Source organism: Ambystoma mexicanum, chromosome 9, assembly GCF_040938575.1.
Source record: "Ambystoma mexicanum isolate Mex_15411 chromosome 9, UKY_AmexF1_1, whole genome shotgun sequence".
NCBI classification, from domain to species: domain Eukaryota; kingdom Metazoa; phylum Chordata; class Amphibia; order Caudata; family Ambystomatidae; genus Ambystoma; species Ambystoma mexicanum.
Genome location: NC_090931.1, coordinates 515,054,146 through 515,081,476, shown reverse-complemented (window position 1 = coordinate 515,081,476; position 27,331 = coordinate 515,054,146). Strand labels below are relative to the sequence as shown.

The 27,331-nt window shown below is 46.4% G+C and overlaps 1 protein-coding gene across 4 annotated transcripts in view; it reads right to left on the bottom strand.

The window, feature by feature from the left end:
- Positions 1–8,758: 8,758 nt before the first annotated feature.
- CLUH (clustered mitochondria homolog) overlaps positions 8,759–27,331 on the bottom strand; it is a 2,231,193-nt gene continuing 2,212,620 nt past the window's right edge. For all 4 annotated transcript variants that reach the window (XM_069615061.1, XM_069615063.1, XM_069615062.1 and 1 more), the window contains one exon: positions 8,759–10,986. In XM_069615061.1, the coding sequence (XP_069471162.1) occupies positions 10,833–10,986 (154 nt within the window). In that variant the 3' untranslated portion in view covers positions 8,759–10,832. The remainder of the gene's footprint in view (positions 10,987–27,331) is intronic.

The window sequence follows — 27,331 nt, the reverse complement described above, 5'->3', positions numbered from 1 at the left end:
CGTGGTGTGCAGGCAAAGTTCTTCCAGAATTATCCCATTGATTATATCCTCAAGAGTTGAGTCCCCCTGAGTTTCCACTGGGGCTAGTTGTGCTGAAGATAATTCCCATTCTGACTCTCTGACCAAAGGATATTGAGACAAGGCCAGCAGGGAATTATCCAAGCTAAGTTGGGGTTGGCTATCCCCCGTCATCCCCATCTGAGGAGGCCCCAAAATATCACCCTCACCATAGTTGTTTTTTACCCTTCTCCAGATTCAATTAATAAAATAGCATCTTCCCCAATGTCTCCCACGGTACCCAGTTAATATGTCGAAAAAATAATTTCGAATGACAAAAATGTAGAAAAAATTATACCTAAAATTCTATTTTCGAATGTCTTATTTTTTTATTTACATGTTTTTTTGTTTGTTTCACGAGTTAAAAAAGGGTTAAAAAAAGGGGGGTTTAAAAAAAGACATTCAAATTTTTGAATTTTTTTTGAGGTATCATTTTTTCGACGTTTTGCCATTCGAAATTATGTAATTCGAAATAGTCACTATAAACCGTCTCCCACATCATTCACACCCTGTGTAGCTAAATCCATGGGGAAACGGGGGGATGGGGGTAGAGGCATAGCCATTCTTAGCGTCCCCCGGTGTGGTGTAAATACTAAGGGAGCTGACAAGGTATCATTAAAAGGCCGCACTTCAGCCATAGTTTCTCTTCTAGTTAATGATACAGTTCTTTGGTACGTGTAAAGCTCACGTTTACCTTTCTTCATAACACGCACCATTCATACACCACGCAATTAAAATGACACCACCACTATCATATATGGAATTGTCTCATATGTTAAGTGGACTCATTGCAGTATTCTGAATGTTATCAGGTAAGAGGTTCAGCTTTACAGTAGCTGCGAGTCGTGGGTACTTCAAAAATAAAGCCGCGCCGCGCAACTAAGTCACTCCTCTTGTTTAGAAAACCCAGCCCATCCCACCAGCACACAAGTCCAACCCACATTCTCTCGCTACAAAACTGGCAAGAGGGTTTCTCTATCAACAACAACAGTTGCTTTAACAGGTTGTAGTACGGGAATCCGGGAAACAATCTTTTTGCCTCACGACAGGCAGTGAGCACTTCCTCTGCTCCTTATAGGCACAGTCCAAGTCCAAAACAGAACGCACCAGAAAAGGTGCCACAAATGAGGGTCAGAGCATGAACTCCAGCTCAACGGCACCTCACTTCCTGGACTTGTACCCAGTGCAGTTTAATTGCCTTCTGGGGAGCATTCTAGCGAGTCTGTAGCGGGTCCATAGATGATATTTCTGGGGCAGCTCTACTGATCACTGTTAGGCAGAATCCAGTGCAATTCTCTTAGGGAGCACTACACCAGATTAGGACTACAGGTGAGAACAATAAATCCCCTTTGGTATCAGTCTGTATCACAAAGATTTCGTTGGTAGCTGTGGCTAAGCAGTCAGACTTATCTCAAGAGGGAGATGAGCAGTATTCAGGGTTTACACAATAGGCAGTACAATACTATGGAGCAAGGAAACACTGACCAAAGCTTTGTATCAAAAAGAGAATATATTTATTCTATACACTTCTAGTTTCAACACATAGATCACAGTTGATAAAGTAAATTAAGTTTAGTCAAGGGAAAGCATGTACAACTCCCTATTCAATTGTAGACAAGTTTGCGGTAGAGTGAAAACTGAGCAAAATGGCACAGTGAAAATCAACTACAAATGGCACTCTAACAATTTAACCAAAGGGAGGGAAAGCACAAGTTAAATTGAAATATCTTCAGACAATCAGTAGCAACACTTCCCTGAAGTTTTGTGAACAAGTAATGCACAGTAACACTTTAGCAGAAAGATAAGTGAATGAAAACTGAGCAAAATGGCACTCTACAAGTTAAAACAGTAGGTAGGAAGAGGGGTTTAGAAGATATAGGGGCATCCACACATTTCTCACTGAAAACCAATCTAGTGAGAGCAGATCTAACAAATCAGCCAGAGTCAATAGGCCTGAGCCAGAGTCAGTGGTACAGGACCAAGAGCTTAGGAGCAAAAATGTTCTTGTAGCTGCAGTCAAGTCTTTAGTAGAAAAATATTGAAGAGGTAGATGCGAGGGGAAAGACAATGTTAAGAGAGAGGGCGGCCGACCCCACAAGTAGTTAAAGGATTTAAAACACCTTTATGGCTACCACGAGAAAGGGCGGCCTGGCGGAACAATGTACCTTAAATGTGAAGAAGTGGCTCCTGCGGTGGCGGTTGTTCCTGGTAGTTCCTGCAGGTTGAGGGGTCCAACAGAGGAAGAGAGGCTCTCGTTGTGGAGGAAGGTTCGAGTCGCTGCATTACCCAGGGATGAAACCAGCCGCGGTGCTGCCAAACAAAGTTTAAAAGGTAGGCTCCTTTTAATCGCGGTCCAGGTCGATAGCTGCCTGGCTATCCGGTCTCCAAGTGTGGGGCACTGTCGATTCGACAAAGGCAGGTCCGAGGAAGCGATAGGTGAACTGGTTGACACCACCAGCTCAAGGGAAGGAGGCTATTTCGCTGAAGATCTCATCTCGTCGTGTGGAAGAAAAGTGGCGAGACAATCCGGCAGGGCTTCCCCGGTGGTGTAGATGCTGAAGATGTCTGTGGCTTCTCTCCCCTTCGGTTCCGTAGTTCCAGTGGCGACGTCTTGCTTTTCCAGTCCTCAGGACCCTGCTTTATGCAGAAAGAGACCCATTCATACAGCCTAGCTGTCACTCACACAGTGGAGTGGTGGTCTTGGCGGGAGACCCTCCAGCCTATCAGGTTAGAGTGCGACCTGAGTTGCTGTGGCAACTCTGTCCAGGGGTTCTACTCCCCCTCCCAAACAACAGACCCACCCCAGACTCAGAGGCGCCGAAAGGAGGGCTTTTTGGCAGAAGCCCGCCAAAAGAGCGAACAAAGGATCCCCGACCTCGGTTAAGAATATGGAGTAAGACTCGAGAAAGAAGTTATATCAAAGTTCTGGCAAATAAAACCTACCGGAGTAAAGTTAATAATAAAATAAACCGGCGGTATGTTAGAGGCTGTCAGTAAAAGTGTTAGCCTCGAACAATGGGAAAATCCCATAGGGAAATATTTGCGGTCAAATATAAAAAGGTAGTAACCACTGCCACCAGCCAGAAACTTTGTAGAGGGGGACTTTTAGGTACCCTCTCGAAAATTAACATAGGGGGAAAAACTATTAACCCCTTCCAGTACTTCCATATTAAGATGGGTTGTACTGGTTTAGTTCATAGAGATTGACTAGTAAAGTCAATGGGGACTTTACATGCCCTGGGAGACAGTAGTCAGCCCCAGGGTATGGAGTCTATGTTTGGGGGTCGCTACGACACCCCTGTGTCACGGCACGGAGGGTGCTGTGTAACACATGTGCATAAAGATGGTTCCTGTGTGTGAGAGAAAAGATCCCATAGGCATTAAACACAAAAATAGCCTAGAACTCACATAGCAAAGATGCCTAAGAGTGGGAAAAAGAGTCTCACTCTTAGCAGGTAAAAAGAAATAAACCCATCAGATCCAGCAAAGCTGCTGGGGGACTCTATAGGTAAGGGAAATTAGCCATAAGTGAGAATTCTCCCTAACAATCACATACATGTCGGGTACTACCAGAATCAACTCCCAAAAAGCAATCATATGGACAAAACGGTACCTCACCCGTTTTTCGAGTACCAGCACGTTTCCAATCACGGGCGGCCAGTCAGAGTTCTGTCAGCCAGCCACCAGTTCCCGCCAGCTCCCACCGATTCCTTATCCTGCTGCACCCGGCAACGCTCCCCCGGCCACCCACAGCCACGGTACGGCACAGCCGCTGCACTTGAGCCCGACAACGCTCGAAACAGCTTCTTTTCTTCTTCCTTCTTTCTGGTTAGAAGAAAGCACCTACGAGGTTCTCCCACTCTACGTCAAGCCGCACTGTGATGCTTCACAGCTGCTTCTGACGCTTCCGTCATTACACATTACGTGTAATTTTCCCTCCAGTTGTGTACACCCCAACTTTTCGCTGATTGTCTGACTTTACCAGAGGAGCCCAGCCTTCTGCTGCACTCCACTGGGCTTTTCGCTCACTTTTTATGGGGAAACTGAGATGCCCTTAAGACAGTCAGTACTGGGAGACTTTGTTTCCCTTAGTCCTTTCCAATGTTGCAACTTTTCTGCAACATGTAACAAGTGTACAATGTCCCTTCCAGTACAGTGCACTTGGTTCTATTAGTCATTTTCAAAGGCCGTAGATACTCAAAGGATTTTTTAGGAGAAGTGCAGATGTGCCTTGGACAGGGCTGGTGGCAGCTTATCATTTCGAATATTTTTAACCCTTTCCTGCCAGGGAACCACAATTACCGTGTTTGGCACAAATAGGGGGCCTGGCTCCAAAATGGCCATGCCACGTGGTTCTTTGTCCTGTCCTTTGGCCATCTTGCCCCTTCACCTTCCCCAGGTCGAGCCGACCCGGGTCAGTCCTCATTTTGCCATGCATTCACCCGCGAAACGCCAAGCTTTCGCAGGCTTCTGCATGCCTTCTGTGTGTGCCTCCAGGATGTGGGCTGGGATGTCTGTCCCAATACACATCCTGGGTGCCAGAGAGTCTGGAGTGCAGTGAATGACTGGGACCACTGTGGTCTGTGATTGGTCCATGTATGCTATGCCTGTATGTGAGCAGATCTCCGATTGGGTCCTCTTCATTTTGGCACAAAGGAGATTCTGGATATGAGAAGGCCGCAATCACCCATACCATGTCGGTCTCTTGAGTGCTCACTGAACGAAAGATAGGATCCAAGTATCCTGAAATTAAGAAGCTGAGTCGAGGAACTGCTGGTGCCCCGCTGGAAGGTTTGGCACCCTGAGCCCGCTGTCATCCTGTGGGACCCCTCCGCATCTGGTCGTCCTAGAATGTCTGCGAAGACGTTTCGACCCATTGAAATAGTGGGACCAACTATTCTCAGCACCTTCATCAAACCCTGCAAGTAAGCCTTCTCGGAAGTGTCCCTGGGCCATCCAGTGGGCTGACCAGACTCTTTGCCCTGATACCGCCGCCGTTTCGAGGAGGCCCTCGAAACTTGGTACGTCGCTAGCTCTGTGTTCACCGCACCCTCACACCGAATATCGTACAATTGCCGTTCCCAGGTCTGGAGTAAAGTGAGTGCGCCCGAACCGGAGTATATACGGTTACCGTGTCGCCCAGCCGAGGTGACAAACTTTGCAGGTGCCCTGCATTTGTGCCCCTCTTGCCCCTGAACCCTGCTGCAGTGAAACTGGCCTGATCCATCCACCAGGAGCGGAGAAATCGCCACTGTCCCATTTGGGAATCATCGCTGTATGTTCGCCGCTGAAAGCCGCAGAGCCGCCAAATTGCTGCACTTGAACCTGCAATCGAAGTGGACTCAACTGCTGAAGTTTGGTCCGGGGTGCGCCAGGGGTCAGTGAGTAATCGCAACTCTAACCGGTGGCCCCTAGCACCTCCATCAATTTTTACGCACAAGTGCCCCGAGGGTCCCTATCCTTCCCACTGCTAGTGCAGACCCTGTTTTGCCCATCTGCATTACCGCATGCGCCAGCATTGCAAGTACATTTGAGCATTAGGCTCCACTCTTCTTAGGGATTGGACTGCCTCTCAGTTAGGGTTGTTGGATGCAGAAGGTACTAAAGACTATTTGCACTGCCAGTTTCCTTCCCATTTTAGGTTGTGGACCCATTTCGTGCATTAACCCTTTAGACCCCATTGGTCTTGTATATATGTATTTAGATAGCATTGTGTTGGATTAAAAGTGTTACTGTGATTTGATTTGTGTGTTGAAAATCAAAGGCCTTGAAATAAATGTATTTGTATTTTTAATATATATACACCTGACTGGGGGTGATTTGTAAGTGTCCTTTGCTCTGTGTGCTTATTTAGGTCTTTCAGTCACCTTCACCCCTCCTGAGACCTAGTCTTGACCGCCGCCAAGCTACCTTGATTGGTCTGGCTTGTCCAGAAGGATACCTTGTTCCAAGAAACTAGGCTGGTCTTCTGAACCTCTGCCCACCAGGTCAGAGTTCAGAAATCCGTCTTAACACTGAGGAACCCTTATCCATAGGAACCCCGGGGAAGGAGTCGCTGCGCTGTTGAGGCGTGCTTAACAGAGAGCCTACCTTGTCTTGGCGAGAGGCCCTAGAGACAAAGTCCTTAAGGTGAGGTGGGGGAGAAACGTGGAATATCTCCCTCCACTGCAACAACTGATTCGTCAATCCCCTGTGACATGCAAGCCAAATATGTGTCCCAGCGGTGGTCGGGCCCCCAACACTCAAGACAGAGTGCATGAGGGTTTGAGGCTGGGAATTAGTTAGCAGAAAGCTAAAAAAGTCTCTGCGCTGGCTGCCAGGTCCAACACTGTCCGTGCAGAAAAAGGGAGAGGTGAGACGCTGGAGGGCAGGGCATACCCACGACCGAAGCCGCGCACCCGCGCTCTATTCTAAATTTAAATGGCAAGCCCAATTTGTTCGCTGCTGAAGTTTCTGGAACAAGGATGGAGGAAAGGAGATGGGAAGTACGAGTGTGCTTACAGTGGGCCAGGCAACTGTTAGACCACCCTCATTTCTCATTCTGGCTCCACTTCCCCCTCCTTATGGTCACCGCCATCGATTTCTCTGCAGGCAGACTTGTACACATAAGAAATGTTCCTTCCAGTGCTTCCATATCAGTGGTATCACTGGAAACATATTTCTAGGTGTGGATGAAGCACATAAGATTGCCCTTTCAAATGTAGGTTTCGGTCTTAATAATGGCAAGGATATGTATGGTCAATTTGTTGCATTTGTTTTCCTGAATTCTTGCATGTAGCTTTCCTTCTACCTGCCTGGTGGATAGGATAGCTCATGAGTTAAGAACTTGTTTAACACGTGGCTCAATCTTCCACTTTCTAAGTACGAGTCCCACACTAGGGCTGAAGGGGCCCTTCACTGAATACCATAGGTAGAATTGGTAACCGTAGTGTGGCGTTGCTTTAAGTTGGGGGTTGTCTGGGTGTCACAAGGTGTGTGTGGTGGCACTGGCACCATGGTTGTGGTGAATTATGGCATTAAGTTGCAGCTGAAACTGCGTGCATGCAGAGGTTACCCTTTCCTAGCACTTTTGCTAGCAGGACTAGACTCTGCATACACGCATTGTAAATCTTTGAGAGCAAAGAACTATATCTAGAAAGACCTAGACGTGGGGTCAGGGTCCATGCATGCTCAGATTAAATGCTTCTGTTTATGACATTCACCATTTTGATGACAAAGATATATTTGTTTACATAAAGTGTTTTAACAAGCAACTGCGGGTATACTTGTTTGAAAAATAAAGATGATGGGCCTTCATTGTTTTTAATTCTCAACCATAATGAAGCAAGATTACCTAATGGCACCAATAAACCTGGAAATGTCCGAATTCAAATTGAGTCTTCATCCTCACACAACTAACATACCTTCATCTGAGGTAACCAACGTTTGTGCCCTTTTCTGCAGTTCCCCATCCTTCCATAATATTATGGGCCTCATTATGAGCTTGGCGATAATGGTAAAGAGTGCAGGTAACTCTATTAACTTCACTTATACAACTCCAAATTATGAGTTGCACAGCTTGGACAACTTAAAATGACTAAACATGGAGGTAAATCTTCCAAAAATGTTGAGGAATTGCCGGAGGGAATACCGCCACTTTTACAATAAATTTGTATGGGACGGCATAAAAATGCTCTATTGCTGAGGATGCTAATTCCTCCACTTTTCAGTGCAAACAAACTCATAGTGCATGAATTAGTACCATTTCCAAATGTAGTAATGGTAATTTGGAATGCGACCATGGGCCTCATAACAAGTGTGGCAGTCCGGAAACAAGGGTGTCGCTAATCTTACCGGCACCCTTTTTTAAAACCGCCACACTACGAGTCTGCCTGCCGGGGCCACTGCGCCCGGCAGTTCTGACCCTGTCGGGCACAATGGCCCCGGTAGGCAAACTCATCACGGAGTACCAGCACTGTTACTAACCCATTCCCTTGGAGTCCTATGGGCCTCCACTGGAATGGAGACTTACATTTTCCGGCACCTAGCTTCCCAGTGCACTGGGAAGCTAGGCACCGGAAATGGTGCTACAGGGTCGGCGGCAACCCCGCCGGTAGCAACAACGGTTTACTGCCGACCTCGTAATGAGGTCCCATGTCTCACAAAATCTGCCTCCAAACCTTAGCCCTGCAAAATGACAATTTAGCATGTGTAAACATACACTCGGAATCAGACGGTGCATTACAAATGAATACACACCATACACACAAAATCAGATAATGCATTACAAATGAGAACATACACATATTGCAGATATTACATTTGAAGTGAGGACATACACTTGACACACATTCAAATCATTTCCTCCTTCATGACAAGTGAGGACTCTGATACACTCGATACACACTATTCTAACAATGCATTACAAATGAGGACTCAACATATGTTGTAATATTTGCAATATGCAACAATTTCACTTAGCACAATGGACCCATGAACAGTCCCAGATGGGTATACAACGAGTACAAAATTATTTTTTCATCATGGAAAATTAAATTAAAAGTTCCCTTAACAACATGACGACCCTAATAAAATGTCCTCACTTTGACAAATGTCCTCACAACATTGGTGTTCTTTGGCACTCATGTCCTCACTTGTAATGCAGTGCGCACACAAAACAAATTTCTGTACACATTGCAGTTGATCAAATCACTGAAATTGCTTTAAAGAGAAACATTTATTTCAACAAACAAAAAGAAAAGTATATCTTTCTTTCAGAAACTTAAGACAGAGGTTCAAAACATACTTTCCATTAGTCAACACACTGTTGTCTCAAACCTTGTATCTTAATGCAACATGTGTTTGGAAATGGACAGAAAGTAAGCATGCTAAAGCAATAAATCAAAAGCGTACTCGTAATGGCATCTACCCAAGAGCTCAATGTATTAAACCATGTACAAATTAAAAAATATTTTATTTAGAGTGAGACCTCTTTAAAAAGTGAAACATTTAAACACACTATCAAATTTCGTAGTCTGAAGAGCTCTGCTTCTCACATACTTTTAACTACTTTTCTAGTTCCATTTGCAAATTAAAATGTTGACTGAGAAACGGAGAATTAAAAAGTTGCACATTTTGGCTTGTCAACCATAAGCCTACTACGTTTGGAATGACTAGTGTACCATCATTCTCTAGTCTATCTGCTACGTTAAGGTACTTGGGTTTATTTATAAAGATCAGCAGTAATATGTCCTTTTTCTTCTGTCAGTCTGTTCACGACTTCCAAAGGAAGAGAAGAAAGTTCTGTTCCAATCATTAACGAAAAGAGGGCAACAGGTTATGTGGTGATGGAACTTATCATTTATGGGGCTTCTCTAAAAACAATTTTGTTCTCGCAAATAGTGTGTTGGAACAAAAAGACCATTGGGACATGAAAACAGTCCACAAGTGTTACATTTGAACCAGGGATTACAGGGTAGACAAGATTAAGTTGCCAAGGGCTGAATGGGTCTTGGTGGGTGGGGATGAGGTAAAGAAGGAGCATATAACTCACTATTTTTAATTCTGCACCAATATAGGCTGTTTTTACACACACACGCATCCCAAAGGCCAAAGAAGCAGATTTTTTCCTGTAACGTGTTCGTCCTTAGGCATGCTCAAAAGGTTAAATATGTATGCAGATAGAAGGCAATCAGACATTAAGCACTCCACTTCACATTTCCTGATGATAAATGTACAATGAAAATATGATTACAAACATCTTGCTGTGCAGCGAATAAACAGTTTGTGACCCAATACATTTTTAATTTCCGCTTAATCTCCTCCCAAAACATTTAATGGAACACACCGTCAATTCAGATCTCTAACATCCTTGCTCCTGCATGGTGTTGAAAAAAGAAAAAGAAACCGCAAATCCCTGTTTCATAAACTGGTCCAGCACATCAAAACGGTTCATACAACAGATTCATGTGCCATTGACATGTGCTTTCTGCACAACTCACAACTTCTCTTCTGAAACTTTTTTGATCTTTGGTGAAGCACAAAAATAGACTGCCTTCAGCGTGTGCGCCCACACACACACGCGACGGACAGACAAACCAGAAATCCCAATGGAAAATGACTAACGTAACAGCTCTTACAATCTGAGTTGGAAAAAGGAAACTAAGAAAATAAATCTGACAGAAGCATGTGCAAGTTCACTGCTGTTAATTTGGCAGACAGAGTTTAGCTGTATACCTCATCATTATTTACATATTGCCTTAAGACAAATCATAAACCTGGCAAACGTTTTGTTTCATTTAATTTTCTTTCTCAGAGAGCCTTTCGCATTAAATGTACTATCCCGTGCAAATTTGAAGTGCCAAAACACAACACTGATTTTTCGCTAATGCCATCACTACCCTTTCTGGAAAAGGAGTATGCTTGGGCAGAATGCAAATTACCTGAAAATGTGAATCATCTCTATTGGCTTCCTTCAGGAATCTTTGTGTCGGTACACACTATAGAAGTGAACTTAGAGAAACAGTTAAGGTTCATAAAGGAGGACATACCCTGGAGGTTTTTTGCACCTCTGATTTCTAGAGATTTTCAGAATTCACTAAAGCAATCAGTTGCTTGTTGACACCAATTACAACTGAGTTCAATAATTAGCTATTGTGTTTGTGTGTTATTTAAGTATAACAACATTGCCAAGAAAAGCTCTACCTCCTTTAAGGAAGTCTAACATCCTAAACGTGAATGTCAGGAAAGCTTATACTATGGGAACAGTTACTATGGTGAAAGCTGAGATATGTGCTTTAGGTGGTCTCTGTAGAAGGTATGCATGGTTCTTTTGGTTCTGGTTTCATTAATGGATCTTCCACCTCCAGGTGGGCGTGGTTCCCTTTGATGGTCTCATGAAGTATGTGACGCTGCTGAACTTCAGCTCTGAGGTTGTCCATGTCCTTTTGGCTAATATAAAGTAGAAAAACAAAATATATTATTCACAGAGCAATTATTATGTTCCTCTGTCATACTAATGTTGTTACAGGGCCACAAAAGAAAGGTAATTGATTAACCATGAACCAAACTGCTCGGACATGCGTTTCATGGGTACATATACCCTCAAGAATTCACTTCTTGATGGATATAATCTTCCTCCCACCGATTCCTCAACTTTTGAAATCTATCCAGAAGGAGACTGGACTATGAAATCCTTAATAGTCTAATCTGGCAGCTACAACGAAACTCAACAGACACCCTTAACACAACAAGTGATAGTGATGGCCCCTTAGCCTTTTCACTAATGCGGCAGGTTACCGAAAATCTCATAAAAAACATACACTAATCAGGTTTGGATAGAGGGTCAATGGGGAATCTGTGGGAGAAATATATCCATTACTAAAGTTCTGTCACTTTTTCCTCTCGTAAACGCTCAAGGATTGCTTAGCTACTGAACAAAAAACAAAACACTAACGCTACAGTATGGTGGACACAGTTTACAGAAAACCTTTACTACTGAATAAGAAACCAGTACATTTTGGCTGCCCAAGCCTCTTTCGCTGATAAAGAACGTAATGTTATTTCTTCTTGACACAATCGTCCACCAACAGATATCATAGCTTTTTAAATAGCTGCACAGGGATATTTGGCATGTAAAACTTTAACCCTTTGAATGTTCTTATCAATCAGAGTAGGGTCAAAAACCGGCACACACATGTTAGTGTAATTAAACTAGGGCTATATTGTGTAGATTTACTGGGTTGTATCAGAATAAATAAATAATGGCAACATAAACAAGTTCAACAAAAGGATGGCTTTTCCTTAACTTCAAATCTCAATCTGGGTTCCCTTCTGCAAAGAAAATGATGACTTCAAAGTCACTCAGAGCGTTGGGGTTTAAGTGTCCTGACACTTTTGTCTCCTACTTTTGTAGACTTGCTGGTCTGCTTCTCTTCCTTGTTGCAGCAGATTGTCCCTCCCAGAGATCTACGGTCCCATGTGTTCCTGCAGGCTGCGCCTCGCAAGTGGCGAACTTGGGGCCCGATAAGGGCTGGCAAAACCCCAGTGCCTTCACCATGAGACTGGTAGCCTTGCTTTCTTTTAACTCAACCTCCTGTCCCGGGAGCCTTGTTCTATTCTCTGATTCCCCAACTTCATATTCCTCAATGATTTGCAATCACCACCTTCCTAAATATCTCCTATTTTACTTCTCTGTTCAACTCTCCTGTTGCGCCACAATACCCATTTCTAACCTCTCTTCTGATTATCATGCAGCCCTGTTAGGGAGAATTCTCTGTTTAGGCTGAATTTCCCTACCTAGTGAGTCCCCCAGCAGCTTTGCTGGATTTCTGGGGTTTAATTTTTTTCTCCTGCCAAGAGTGAGACTCTTTTACCCTCACTCTTGGACATGTTGAAGTGTGTTTTCTTGGTTAAACCTTGTGTTGAATGGGCTATGGGGTCTCTTACTCCATAGGGCCTCATGTATTTTTGTGATGTGGGTCACACAGCACCCTCTGTGCCGTGACCCAGGGGTGTCCTAGGGACTCCCCAACATAGACTCCATACCCTGGGACTGACTACTGTCTCCCAGGGCATGTAAAGTCACCAAAGACTTTGCTAGTCTTGAATCCTGAACAGAACCAGTACAAACCATCATATTGTGGACGTACTGGCTGGGGCAATTCGATTGCCCCAGGGTCTGTTAGTCGAGGGGGCACGTCTCCGTCCCCCCTGATCGAGTTTTGGCTGGTGGCAGTGGAAACTACTTTTTATATTCGACCGCGAATATTTCCCTATGGGATTTCCCATTGTTTTAGGCTAACACATTTAATTATTTATTTACGGTAGCCTTAAACATACCGCCGGTTTATATATTTATTTTTATAACTCCGGTTGGGACTTTTTGCCAAAACTTGATTCTAAAATGGCGTTGGTGTTCGCCTCTGTAACTCTGACCCAAAGTGGAGCCCTTTGTTCCACTTTTGGCGGGCTTCTCCACAGAAGCCCTCCAAAGTGGTGCCACTCTGTCTGGGGTACTTAGGAGGGGTGGAGGGGGATTTAGGCACCCTGGACTGAGTTACCTTGGTAACTCAAGTCGCACTCCGTCCTGATTGGCCCAAGTGGTGAGCCGCCCGGCTCACCACTTAGCATGGTTGAGTGACAGCTAGGCTGGGTGAATGGGGGTTTGCTGCATAAAAGCAGGGCTTTGGGGACTGGGACTTCAGAAGTCGCCACAGGACCAAGAATCCGACGAGGGAAGAGCTGAGCCGACCTGCTTCGACGACACCACCCGGTGGAGCCCTGCTGAACCGTCTCACCACTTTTTCCCGACGACCGAGGAGAACTCTTAACGGAGTGGCTCCTTCCCTTGACTGGTGGGGACAACCAGTTTTCGCCTTCTTTCCGTTCTTTGAGGTATCTCGTGGCCGCCTTGCCTGTGCCAAGCACCCCGGCAACCGGAATACCACACTTTACCCCCATACCGCGAAAGTCGGCACCAACCCTTTAACCGGAGGACTCCGCGGCTGGTTTCTTCCCGGGCAGTGCAACGACCCTCTTCTTCTGCTCTTCAGCGAGAACTTCTTCTCCCCTGACCGACGTCGAGCCCTGCTGCCACTGCCTGGAACAACTGCCACCGCTGGAGGATCCTTTCCGCTTAAGGTACTGTGTTCTGCCTGGCTTCCCTTGCTACCGACTGTACGGGGTAGATTTAGTCCCCGGCTTTCGAACCTGGGAGTGCCTGGGACACTTTGGCTAAACTTTCTGAGCCACTCTAACCTCTTTTTGACTCTTTGCAAGACTTTGAATCTCTAACTAACAGTGTGATCTTGGGCACATTTTCGCTCCGGCTACTCTAAGAGTGGGCCCTGCCTAGTGACTTTTTGCTCACCTGTGACTTTATTCTTCTTTAAGCCTATTGCAAGTGCTCTGGACCTTAGAGTGGTGTGTCTAACCCATTTCTGCTTTTTCTCTCCCTTTCTTGGAAACTACTAGAGTGTCATCTAACGTTAAGCACTCACCTCTGTTTTAATTAAGTGGTGTTTACCTAGAGTTGTCTAGATAGGAGAAAGGATTGAATCTACTTTCATTATAACTGTGTTGAAGTGCTTTTACTATATTTTTGCTAGAGTGTTTTTAACTTATGTGTATTTTAAATAAATAACTATATACTTTTGAAACCAAGCTCTGGTCAGTGTTTGCTTGTGCTATTGTGTTTTGGTACATATTGTGTATACTTTACATACTGCCTAACTCTTCTTGAGAGAAGTCTGACTGCTCAGCCACAGCTACCAGGTAAATCTGGGTGGTACAGACTGCTACCAAAGGGGTTTACTGCTCTACCTGTAGTCTTAAATCTTTTGCAGTGTTCCCCAAGGGAACTGCACAGGTTTCTGCCTAACACTGGTGTACAGCGGTGGGATCTGTATTGAGTATACATTTTATTGTGCTTTAGATACCTTAGTGCAACTAACCACAAAGCTTAGCACTGAAAGAGTAAAACCTCTAACATGTCAGTTATAGAAAGCTATAGTCAAGAGTCCCTTGCAGCCAAAACTGCTGATTGTTTAAGAGTGCTCTGTAAACATAAGGATCTCCTGACTAAGGGCAAGAAAATGGAGCTGATTGAAAGATTGTTAGCTAACCAAAGTCTGGGTGATGGTTCAGAGGAACCTACCACTCCAGCAACTGTAGATGACAGTGTTGAAGTTAACATGGAGCAAAATGTTGATGTTTCTGAGGAAGAGTCAGAAGAGGAGGGTGAGGCTGTTGTAACTGTCCCCCCTAGGCCTCTGCCTGCTCTACCTGCTGTGCCTACTGGACCTTTACCAGGTCCCACATTTAGTCCTCAGTACTTTGAACTGGAGAAAATGAAGCTAGAATTGGAGTATAAGAAACTTAATGCTCAAACTGACAAAGAACTAAGGCTAAGGGAAATGGAGCTCAAGTATGACTTAGAAATGAAGAAATTATCTGTTGAGAATGTTTCTCTCTCTGGCTCCTCTAGAAGTTCCAGTCCTAAAAGACCCCGGATGCCTAAAGAATTGGTTGGTATGTATGAGCCTAAGTTGGATGTGTTGGATTGGTTGTCTCTGTTTGAATATAATCATGGGCTCCAGAACATCACAGGAAATGACTTACTCACCTGGTTGTTCTCTAGGCTTCCCCCTGTTGCAACTGATGTGGTAATGGAGATGGGGGAGGAGGATAGGAAGGACTATGAATGTGTGAAACTAGCTTTGATAGCTAGGTTTGGGAAGACCCCTTCCAAGTATCTTAAGAGGTTTAGGAGCCTCAAAAAGCATGATGGTACCCCTTGGGCTACCTGGGTGAGTGAATGTTTGAAAAACTTAGAGGGATGGATTAAGGGTTACAAGGTGAACACTTATGAGGGGATGAGAAATCTCTTTATGTTGGAGTCAATTTATGATGCCTGCTCTCCTGAGCTCCGACAGCACTTGGCTGATTCACAGGAATTGGATCCTAGGAAGCTAGCTAGGGCTGCTGACTTGTGGGTTGCCAACAGGGCCACTCCCAAGGATTCTGGGGTAACTCAGAGGAAGGATGGGGAGAAACAGCCTAAAAAGGACTCCAAAGAGAATTCTAATACCTCCCATACCCAAGAGGGCCACAAACAACCAAATAACCAGGGTAAGCCCCAGGGTAAACCGAATCAGGCTAGTGTACCTTCTGGCCACAAGCCAGAAGGAGGTCAGAACAAGCCACCCTTCCAGAGAGCATTTGGACAATGCTATGTCTGTCAGGGTACTGACCATATCAAAGGAGATCCCAAGTGCAAGGGTAAACCTGCAGGGATCAGCACAGTCTCCTTAGCCTTCACTCCTGAGGATGAAGTACAGATGGCTAGTGCCCACTTTGAACTCTTTGCTGAAGAACCCTTGGGTCTTCAAGCAACTGTAAACTTAGAGCCTATGGGTCTGGTTAGTCCCCAGAATAGGGTTGTGTATAACTCCCTACCTGTTAACTCTAAGGTGTATTATGTGGACAGTGTTCTTGTCAATGGCCAGGATACTCCTGCCAGGAGAGACACTGGGGCCAGCAGAACAGTAGTGGATGAAAGCTTCTTTCAACCTGAGGATGTGGCCAAAGCACCCAAAGGTCCCACTAAGATGTCTGGAGGCCCTGTCCAAATGGTTCCTATTCTACCAGCCCTCATTCAATGTAACAACATGACAGTAAGGATCCCTGTCAGTGTTCAGACTGAGGTACCTGGGAAGGTCCTGTTAGGGAATGACCTAAGAACTCTAGGAGTAGTGTCACATACCCCCAGGCCTCCCAGTATGGAGAAGCAGAACTTAACCAAATTGGCTAGACAGGCTACCTTGAAGGACCCTTCTAAGCCTGTGGGACCCTCTACTGAGAACCCCACTACAAGCCCTGGTGTTAGTAAGTTGACCTCTAACCCAGGCACATTTCAGGATAGTATGCTAGGAACATGGGCGCCCCAACCAAGCTCCATCATTGTTCCCCTAGTCTCAGAGTCTCTGACTCCCCCTGCTTCTGAGGAAGAGGTGGATAGACCAACTAGGCCCCTATCTGGACCTGAGAGAACTGGTAATTCTCAGTGCTGGTGGAAAACCAGAAAAGAAAAGTCTAAGGCCAAAAACCTTCAGACTGTTGGACCTTCTACTGAAGACCCCAACTCAAATCCTAATATTAGGGGGGAAACTCCTAAAATAGGTAAGGGTAGATCTAAGAGGAAGGGGAAGCAGGTACATTGCCTAACCCCAACCCCTCCAACCAAGAGGCCTAAGACCCAACCTGCTCCCACAAGAGAGGTGGTGAGGAACCTTGGAGGCCCCTCTAGATCTAAGGGAATCCTTTATAAGGACCCCTTGAAAAAGCCTAACATAGGTTCAGAAGTTGTACCAACTTCTGAGGGACTGGTCAACCAGATCCCCTATAACAAAAAGACTGATGTTCCTCAAAGGGTCTGTAGGTCCGTTAGCTTGCAAAAGAAAACCTTTGAGTTCTCCATTGAACATAGGTCAAGGTGTCACCATCAAAATGCTGATGGACTCTCTAGGATGTATATCATCGACTAGAGGTATGAGGTTCATCCAGGAGTGGATTAAATCCTCCTGTCCCTTAGTCTGGGGGGGGCGAGTGTTAGGGAGAATTCTCTGTTTAGGCTGAATTTCCCTACCTAGTGAGTCCCCCAGCAGCTTTGCTGGATTTCTGGGGTTTAATTTTTTTCTCCTGCCAAGAGTGAGACTCTTTTACCCTCACTCTTGGACATGTTGAAGTGTGTTTTCTTGGTTAAACCTTGTGTTGAATGGGCTATGGGGTCTCTTACTCCATAGGGCCTCATGTATTTTTGTGATGTGGGTCACACAGCACCCTCTGTGCCGTGACCCAGGGGTGTCCTAGGGACTCCCCAACATAGACTCCATACCCTGGGACTGACTACTGTCTCCCAGGGCATGTAAAGTCACCAAAGACTTTGCTAGTCTTGAATCCTGAACAGAACCAGTACAAACCATCATATTGTGGACGTACTGGCTGGGGCAATTCGATTGCCCCAGGGTCTGTTAGTCGAGGGGGCACGTCTCCGTCCCCCCTGATCGAGTTTTGGCTGGTGGCAGTGGAAACTACTTTTTATATTCGACCGCGAATATTTCCCTATGGGATTTCCCATTGTTTTAGGCTAACACATTTAATTATTTATTTACGGTAGCCTTAAACATACCGCCGGTTTATATATTTATTTTTATAACTCCGGTTGGGACTTTTTGCCAAAACTTGATTCTAAAATGGCGTTGGTGTTCGCCTCTGTAACTCTGACCCAAAGTGGAGCCCTTTGTTCCACTTTTGGCGGGCTTCTCCACAGAAGCCCTCCAAAGTGGTGCCACTCTGTCTGGGGTACTTAGGAGGGGTGGAGGGGGATTTAGGCACCCTGGACTGAGTTACCTTGGTAACTCAAGTCGCACTCCGTCCTGATTGGCCCAAGTGGTGAGCCGCCCGGCTCACCACTTAGCATGGTTGAGTGACAGCTAGGCTGGGTGAATGGGGGTTTGCTGCATAAAAGCAGGGCTTTGGGGACTGGGACTTCAGAAGTCGCCACAGGACCAAGAATCCGACGAGGGAAGAGCTGAGCCGACCTGCTTCGACGACACCACCCGGTGGAGCCCTGCTGAACCGTCTCACCACTTTTTCCCGACGACCGAGGAGAACTCTTAACGGAGTGGCTCCTTCCCTTGACTGGTGGGGACAACCAGTTTTCGCCTTCTTTCCGTTCTTTGAGGTATCTCGTGGCCGCCTTGCCTGTGCCAAGCACCCCGGCAACCGGAATACCACACTTTACCCCCATACCGCGAAAGTCGGCACCAACCCTTTAACCGGAGGACTCCGCGGCTGGTTTCTTCCCGGGCAGTGCAACGACCCTCTTCTTCTGCTCTTCAGCGAGAACTTCTTCTCCCCTGACCGACGTCGAGCCCTGCTGCCACTGCCTGGAACAACTGCCACCGCTGGAGGATCCTTTCCGCTTAAGGTACTGTGTTCTGCCTGGCTTCCCTTGCTACCGACTGTACGGGGTAGATTTAGTCCCCGGCTTTCGAACCTGGGAGTGCCTGGGACACTTTGGCTAAACTTTCTGAGCCACTCTAACCTCTTTTTGACTCTTTGCAAGACTTTGAATCTCTAACTAACAGTGTGATCTTGGGCACATTTTCGCTCCGGCTACTCTAAGAGTGGGCCCTGCCTAGTGACTTTTTGCTCACCTGTGACTTTATTCTTCTTTAAGCCTATTGCAAGTGCTCTGGACCTTAGAGTGGTGTGTCTAACCCATTTCTGCTTTTTCTCTCCCTTTCTTGGAAACTACTAGAGTGTCATCTAACGTTAAGCACTCACCTCTGTTTTAATTAAGTGGTGTTTACCTAGAGTTGTCTAGATAGGAGAAAGGATTGAATCTACTTTCATTATAACTGTGTTGAAGTGCTTTTACTATATTTTTGCTAGAGTGTTTTTAACTTATGTGTATTTTAAATAAATAACTATATACTTTTGAAACCAAGCTCTGGTCAGTGTTTGCTTGTGCTATTGTGTTTTGGTACATATTGTGTATACTTTACATACTGCCTAACTCTTCTTGAGAGAAGTCTGACTGCTCAGCCACAGCTACCAGGTAAATCTGGGTGGTACAGACTGCTACCAAAGGGGTTTACTGCTCTACCTGTAGTCTTAAATCTTTTGCAGTGTTCCCCAAGGGAACTGCACAGGTTTCTGCCTAACAAGCCCTCATTCTTAATACATTCTGTCACTCTCTTTATGCTTTCCACCAGCCTCCTCCAGAGTACTCCTTTCCACTGTCCCCCAGATACAAACCATCTCTGATGTTTTACATGCCTCCTCCCTCGCATCTCCTTCCAACCTCCTGATATCCAACTCCACTCCACTCAGGTTCCCTCAAACCTCCGTCAGCAGCCTTATTTTTCTCCACCTCATTCTTCATAACACTTTCAAACCTCCATTTTGCTGTTCCCTCCACCTCCTTCCATACAACTTCTTCCAAGCTCCTCTTCAGTATTCCATCCACCCTTACTCCTAACACTCTCTCCCAATCAGCCCCCTTTTGTCCTCCAGCTTCCTTTCTCCACAATCCATCACCCACCTCTCTATGCCTCTTTTCCTCCTCATTTGTTCCATGTCTCCAGGAGGCGCGGTCTCCCTCTTTTCAGCTCTTAACTTCCGCATTACCACTACTGTGTCTTTTATTCTATTCTAGACCGTCCCTCTGGGCCATGATCCCTGTGAGTGATTGCACCCAAGTGGTGTAACAAACTGGATTGGGGTATAGGTCCCCAAATGTCTGCATACCTGCCAACAGTATGGGCCCACAGAGTAGTATCATGGACCAACCTCAAGTAATACTCATTTGCTATCTTGGAATGTACATATGTGGTCCCAACACTGCCTGGCAAACCACCTTCTCACTGTATTTGATCACAAAGCAGATCCACCCTCAGAGTTGTTCTGCATGCAGAGGAACAGGTTCAATCCCTGTTGCTCACAATAGCAAGCATTGTGTTTCTTTGTCTGGAAACTCTAAAGGAATATCATGACTAACCCCAGTGCAATAATCATAATTCAAGTTACCTCTTAGTTGTTCTGAAGTAAGAAACTGGAGCTGAAGGCCCTTCCAAAACCAAAATCCATCCAAGAATGTAGACAAAAGTATGCAGACACAAAGACATTGTAGTTTGGCAGTAAAGTGCATATAGCATCCTGGTGGAATGGGTTTGATACCTTTAGCAATCCCCTTGTTTCACCTACAGATGGGTCTTATTTAGAAGAAGCCTTACCATGTCAAAAATCACTAAGACCAACCCATAGCTGTTTGTCATGACAGTACTCATTCGAAAGAGACAGAGGCTGAGCACCCTCTTTGGATCAATAAATCTGAGCATCAACTATTTCCTACAAAATAAAATTATACAATAGTCCATACAAAGTGCCTAAAGCACACTCACAATATGTGCTGAAGTAATGGACATCAGGAACATAATCTTCATAGTGAGATGTCTTAATGGACAAGGATGCATGTGCACATGCACAATAAGATCCCATCAGAAATGCCAACATTGGGTTCCAGGGTAGAAATTAGTTAACAAATCATTTCAGAAAGAGTATGACCGATGGAACTGCCCTGTCACGCGAATTAAGAAACAGTGCTTAAATAACACTTAACACCTATATCAAGGCCATTCCTGACTAAGGAAAGTAACTGTCATGATTCCTGCCCCTCATGTCCCTAGCCCTTCAAGATGTCAGGTTGGAGCCAGGGCAGGATACCTTACATGGCCCTCAAGGGCCTCTCCATCCCTCCAAAGACCCACTTGGAGTCAGACTTGGCGCTTGTGGCACCAGACTCACTCACTCCCATAGGATAACATTGGGGATTGGACTTGTAGTGCATTGATGGTGACAAGATGGATGCCCCCACATATTTCGGTTCCCATAACTGCATGTGCAGTCTAGTCTTTTGGGTGTGGTTCAGCACAGAGACACCTGGGATACCCGGAGACTATTTAAGCCACGCCCAGGCTGAGAAGCATGCTTTGCGTTTTCTGCACCTGCAGCGTGACACTCGCTGTGTTCGGATCGGTCTCCAGTAGGCCTGCATCTTTCCGGCGCTCAGCTCCTGCAAGAACAAGAACACAGTTAGCAACAGCCTTACCTTGCGGCGCTTCTGCCCATCATTCATCGGTCCTTCAGTTCTGCGGGCATCTTCGGCGGTGTCATTCCCATCCCACCACGCCGCTTCCTAAGGAAAAGGGAAAAGAACAGAAAAAAGGCATTAGTAAGCATTCAGAAAATCTTCGCTTATCTTTAAAGACTGTACGAGCTTCAAATGCTTACCTGAATCCCAGCCGCTCTGGGGGAACTCTGTCTCTGGAACTTCTCATCCATCTGCAAGAGAGAAAAGACACTCCAGTTTAGCGCGGAAACACCCAGAGGCGCCGCATACCGCGCTTACTCACCGCATTTCTTCTTCATAACTGGCATCCACGCTGAAAACGTCGTGGCACCTAAAAGACACATAAAAAGAACCCAGTTCAATACAAATACGAAAGGGTTGCATCGCGCTCTCACTCACCTTCAGCGCTACTCATCTCAGCAGCATGTCGCCATCCCTGGACGCCGGCCATCATCGAAGGAAGGAAAGGAACGAAGTTAGAGAACTGTTCAAAAGACTCATTATACTTACCTGTCGGACTCTTGCCAGTGAAGTAACTAGGCAGCAACAAGCCTGCATCAATCAACGTGCCCCTGCATTGAAAGCAGGACGGAGAGCACACTTTCCAAGAAAACAAGGTGAGCTGTGGATCAAAGGGAAGGGTTGGACCCGGGGGAAGAAGGGGTTCAAGCACACAGAGACAATAGGGAGTTAAACTCTACCAATCCTGTGTTTCAGGCCCAGTCTCCAGTCGAGTAGACTCAAGGGAAGGGTTTGAGGTCGTAAGAGGTCAGAACAGGCTGAGTGATGTCCCCGTGGATACCAGGTGAGCGTTACAGAACGCAAAGCCTCATATCAAAATCCACCTGGGCGTCATGGAAACGTCAGAAACCGACCAGTTCGCCCACATGTTGGGGCAGCTACGTTCCAAAGTACATGCAGCCAGGCAGGAGACCAACACCCTGAGGAGAGAGCTGATAGTAGCCAAAGAACGCACTGATGTTTTAAGCCGGCAACTTCTCCAGTCACAAGCAGGGCATGCACCATTGGCGGGAAGCGTGCCCTCAATGCCAGCACCATCAGCCAATCCCGTTCAGATAACCCTTCTTGGGGCAGTTCCCTTGGCCCCGCCTGACCCAAGAGGTTTGCAACGTTCGTGAACCAATGCCGTCTGCACTTCCTCTGTAGACCAGGGGCCTTTTCGAATGACCAATCACGGGTCGCTTTTGTGCTATCCTACCTGAGTGGTAGCCCCGCAGACTGGTCTGGCCCAAGACGATCCTTTGCTGCATGACTTCAGGGGCTTTCAGCAGGAGATGGAAAAGATGTTCGCCCGTCGTACTCATGGGCAGGCATTAGACAACGAACTTCTGTCCCTACGCCAAGGGAATCAAGACCTATTAACATACAAAGCCACGTTCAATAGACTCGTAGTTGAAGCAGAATGGCCAGTGGAGAAGAAAACCACGTTATTTCATCAGGGCTTGCGGGGGGGCTCAAGGATGTTCTAGAACCCCCCCGAAAGACTGCTCAGAATTCATTGACCTTGTTGTTCAACTGGATCATAGGTTGCAGGACCGAAGAGCAGATCCAACCAGACCGGACCCTCGCCCTATGTATGTGCGTTCAAAGGACAATATTGCCCGCACAACGGCAGGTTCAGGAGAACCAATGCAAATCGGGGTGGTCAGATCCCCCTTGACTAAAGCGGAAAGGGATAAAAGGAGACAGCAGCAGTTATGTCTGTACTGTGGAAGGTCAGGTAATTTCCTTAAAGAGTGCCCTGTGAAGCCACCGAGGAGGACGGTAGGGGCCACGGACAAGGAAGATACCATCAAGGAATCGAAAAACTCCCCATCCCGGCAAGTGTAGGGGTCCACTTGTCGAGCGAAGAAAGTGAACTACAGACCTCCAATTTTGCACTATCTGTGGTCTTGATCGATCACCAACAACCATCTCGGATGCACGCAGTAAGAGCGTACGTTGACAGTGGAGCCATTAGGAATTACATCGACCAGGATCTTGCAGCAAAGCTGGGGCTTCTGTTACATCCGAAATCAACCACTGACACTGTTCCCACTGTCGACGGCACGGAAATACCTTCTGGTCCAGTATCCCAATGCACTGCAGCTTTAACCCTTCTTTGCCAGGATGGACATCAAGAATCTATCGTTTTCAACCCCATTAAGGCACCACAGTTCCGGTTGATTTTGGGAATGCCATGGTTGGTAGCTCACAATCCTCGACTCGATTGGCGAGCAAAAGAATTGGCCTTTGCCAAGACTTGCGCCCACACATGTTATCGCCAAGAGAAACAACCAGTAGACGCCAGAACCTCCACGCTTGCGACTGCGGCAATCGGCACCCTACCAAGTGAATACCAGGACTTTCAAGATGTCTTTCAGAAAGAACAGGCTAATACCATGCCACCGTATAGACCATACGATTGCCAAATCGACCTGATACCCGGCGCACAAATCCCTTGTGGGCGAATTCACACACTCATGGAACCAGAAAACCAGCACCTGAAGGCCTATCTTGACCAATACCTGGCCAACGGGTTCATCTGTCCCTCGAAGTCTCCAGCAGCCAGTCCTCTATTCTTTGTACCGAAAAAGGAGGGGGACTTGAGAACGTGCATCGACTATCGCGCACTGAACCAGATTACTGTAAAAAAACGCTACCCCCTGCCACTGACTCCTGAATTGCTTGATCAAGTCAAAGATGCCCAAATCTACACAAAACTAGATCTGAGGGGGGCATATCACCTTGTTCGCGTAAAACAGGGGGACGAATGGAAAACCGCTTTTCGCACCAAATACGGCTTGTACGAATATCAAGTAATCCCTTTGGCCTTTGCAACACGCCTACAGCATTTCAATACTTCATGAACGATGTCCTACGGGAATTGATTGATGTCTGTGCTCTAGTGTACATCGACGATATTCTAGTATATTCCGCATCAAAGCAGGACCACGTTAAACACGTCGATCTGGATTGGAGAAACTCTGTCAACACCAGCTCTACGCCAAGCCCGAAAAGTGCTCATTCCACTTCTCCGAGGTGGAATTCCTGGGCTTTATTCTCAGCCCGAATGGATGTACACAAGGTAGATGCTATCCTAAACTGGCCATCCCCAAATTCATTCAAGGGGGTTCAAAGTATGCTGGGTTTTGCAAACTTCTACCGCCGGTTCATCCCAGGATTTTCGCAAATCGTGCATCCCATCACGTCATTGCTAAGGAAAAGCAACAAAAAGTTCCAGTGGACAACAGAAACCGAGGAAGCTTTCGAGGAACTCAAAGCAAGATTCACATCTGCCCCAATCTTACGCCACCCTCGCCCTGATCTCCCATTCCTGGTGGAAACTGACGCCTCAAGCATGGCTATGGGAGCCGTCCTCTCACAAAAGGACCCCGAAACGGGCCAGTTACACCCTGTTGCCTTCTGGTCACGTAAATTCACACCCCTTGAACTGAATTATGCTATCACAGCCAAAGAACTCCTGGCCATTAAGTCAGCCTTTAAGGCATGGCGGCACTACCTCTTGGGCGCCAGACACACAATCACCGTAATTACTGACCACCGGAACCTCCAGTACCTAAAAACGGAAAAGGCCCAATCCTCACGACAACTACGTTGGGCTCTTTTTTTTGCTGAATAGGACTACGTGATTACATTTCGACCAGGAGTGAAAAACGGGAAGGCCGATGCCCTTTCCCGTATGGGGGTGGAAGAGCAAGGGTATCAGACCCCTGACCCAATAGCAATCATCCCGAGTGACAAGCTCCTAGGAATCACAGCAACCATAACTCAGAAGAACAAGTTACTTCTTACCTTGTAACGTTCTTTCAATGGGATGTTCCTCCGACGTATTCCTTATCTTTGATAATTCGTCTCCAGCTTGCTGTCCTTGGAATTTTTTTCTCTGTAGAGGGCGCTGCACATCGACGTCCGCCGAGTCGATGTCCCTCGACAGCCACCGTATCGGCGCCGACGTCACCATGCCCATAAATAGCCACGTGCCGCGTCCGTTGCTCAGTTCCGTTTTGTAGCATAAGATAAGTCATGCCTGAATTGGTTATTGACCTTGAAGGAGCGTAAGCTGCAACCACAAGGGAAGTATTACTGCGGGGATGGATGGGAGGGGCGATAAGGAATATGTTGGAGGAACATCCCATTGAAAGAACGTTACAGGGTAAGAAGTAACTTGTTCTTCGAAGGGATTGTGTCCTCCGACGTATTCCTTACCTTTGATAGACTCCCATAGCAGTGGCATGTAAGTGGAGGTGGGAGTAATAATGTCATGTATCCCCTTTAGGAATGAACCGCATGTAATACAGCTTTTCCAAATCTGGTCTCTTGACTAGCGGAGGAATTCAGGTTGTAAAATTTTGTGAATGTATGTGCGGACGACCATGTGGCAGCCGCACATATTTCTCGGACCGGTACCCCGCTTTGGAGGGCCGAAGAGGCTGCGATACCCCTGGTTGAATGAGCCCTAAGATTTTGGGGTGGCTCTTTCCCTGCCAGTTTGTAACATTCCAGAATGGCCAAAATAATCCACCTGGAAATGGTCTGTTTTGTTATGGGTAGTCCCAACTTGTGACCTGAGTATCCTACAAACAGTTGGTCTGCTTGCCTAATTCTAGCCAGTCTGCTGATGTAAAAGCTCAAAGCTCGCCTTGGGTCCAGCCTATGTAGCCTTTCTTCCTCTTTCCCCGGATGGGGAGGAGGGTAGAACGAAGGTAAGGTAATGTTCTGAGTAATATGAAATTCAGAAACCACCTTTGGGATGAAATTAGGCTTCACCTGTAGGACAACTTTGTCCTTATGGAAAATTGTATGGGGGGTTTACAAGAGAGCGCTTGTAGCTCGCTCATCCTCCTAGCAGATGTTAGTGCTACCAATAGGACAGTTTTAAGCGTGAGAAATCTCAGCGAACAGGAGTGGAGTGGTTCGAATGGAGTACCCATTAGGAAGTTTAAGACTAAATTTAAAGTCCCATAAGGGAACTTGGAATGGTCTTGGAGGATAAACATTAGTTAATCCCTTGAGAAATTTAATTACTAGAGGTAGTTTGAAATACAATGGTTCTTCCGCAGTGCGCTTGAAGATTGAAAGCGCTGCGAGATAGCCTTTTACTGTGCCAACTTGAAGGCCTGAGTTTGCCAAGTAGAGTAGAAACGATAACACTCTTGGTGTACCACATGAAAAAGGGTCGATATTCCCTTCTCTACACCAGCTGCAAAATTTGTTCCAACGGCAGCGGTATAAATACTTTGTTGCTGGCCTTCTGGACGAGAGCAACACCTCCATAACGTCTTCAGGGAGGTCTGAATCCTTGTACCTCATCCTTTCAGAAGCCAAGCCTGATGGTTGAGGGTTCTGATGTCTGGATTGAGAACCTGACCTCCCTTCTGCGAGAGAAGATTCTCTTTGAGTGGAAGACGGAATGGAGGGCAGATGGACATATCCAGAAGGTCCGGGTACCATGTTCTCCTGGCCCCAGTCCGGGGCAATTAGGATCATGGTTTTCTGGAATCTTCTCAACCTCCTGATCATTTGAGGAATAACAGGGACTGGTGGAAAAGCGTAAATGAGTGGGAACTCCCAGTCCACTACGAATGCATCTCCTAGAGCTCCTCTCGGGGGAAATTCCCTTGAACAGAACAGATTGCACTTCCTGTTGGTGCTTGTGGCGAACAGATCCACCTGAGGGGTTCCCCAAAGGGCGAAGATCTCTTGAAGGACTTCCTGAGCTAGCTCCCACTCATGGGAGACTGTGCTCTGCCTGCTCCGAGCGTCCACTGTCAAGTTCTTCTTTCCGGCTAGGTGGACTGCTGATAGAGAGATTCCTTCCTGAATTGCCCAAAACCAGAGCTGCATTGCCTCTCTGCACAGTGGCAGTGACCCTACGCCTCCTCTTTTGTTGAGGTAGTGCTGGCCACCGTGTTGTCCGTCATTATCAGGACATTTCTCCCCTGTACTGATGGCAGGAAAGCTTTCAGCGCTAGTCTGATCGCTCTCAGCTCCAATAGGTTGATGTGTAGTCTGGACTCCTATGGAGACCAACGACCGCTGATGGTCAAGTCGTTGGCATGGGCTCCCCACCCCGTG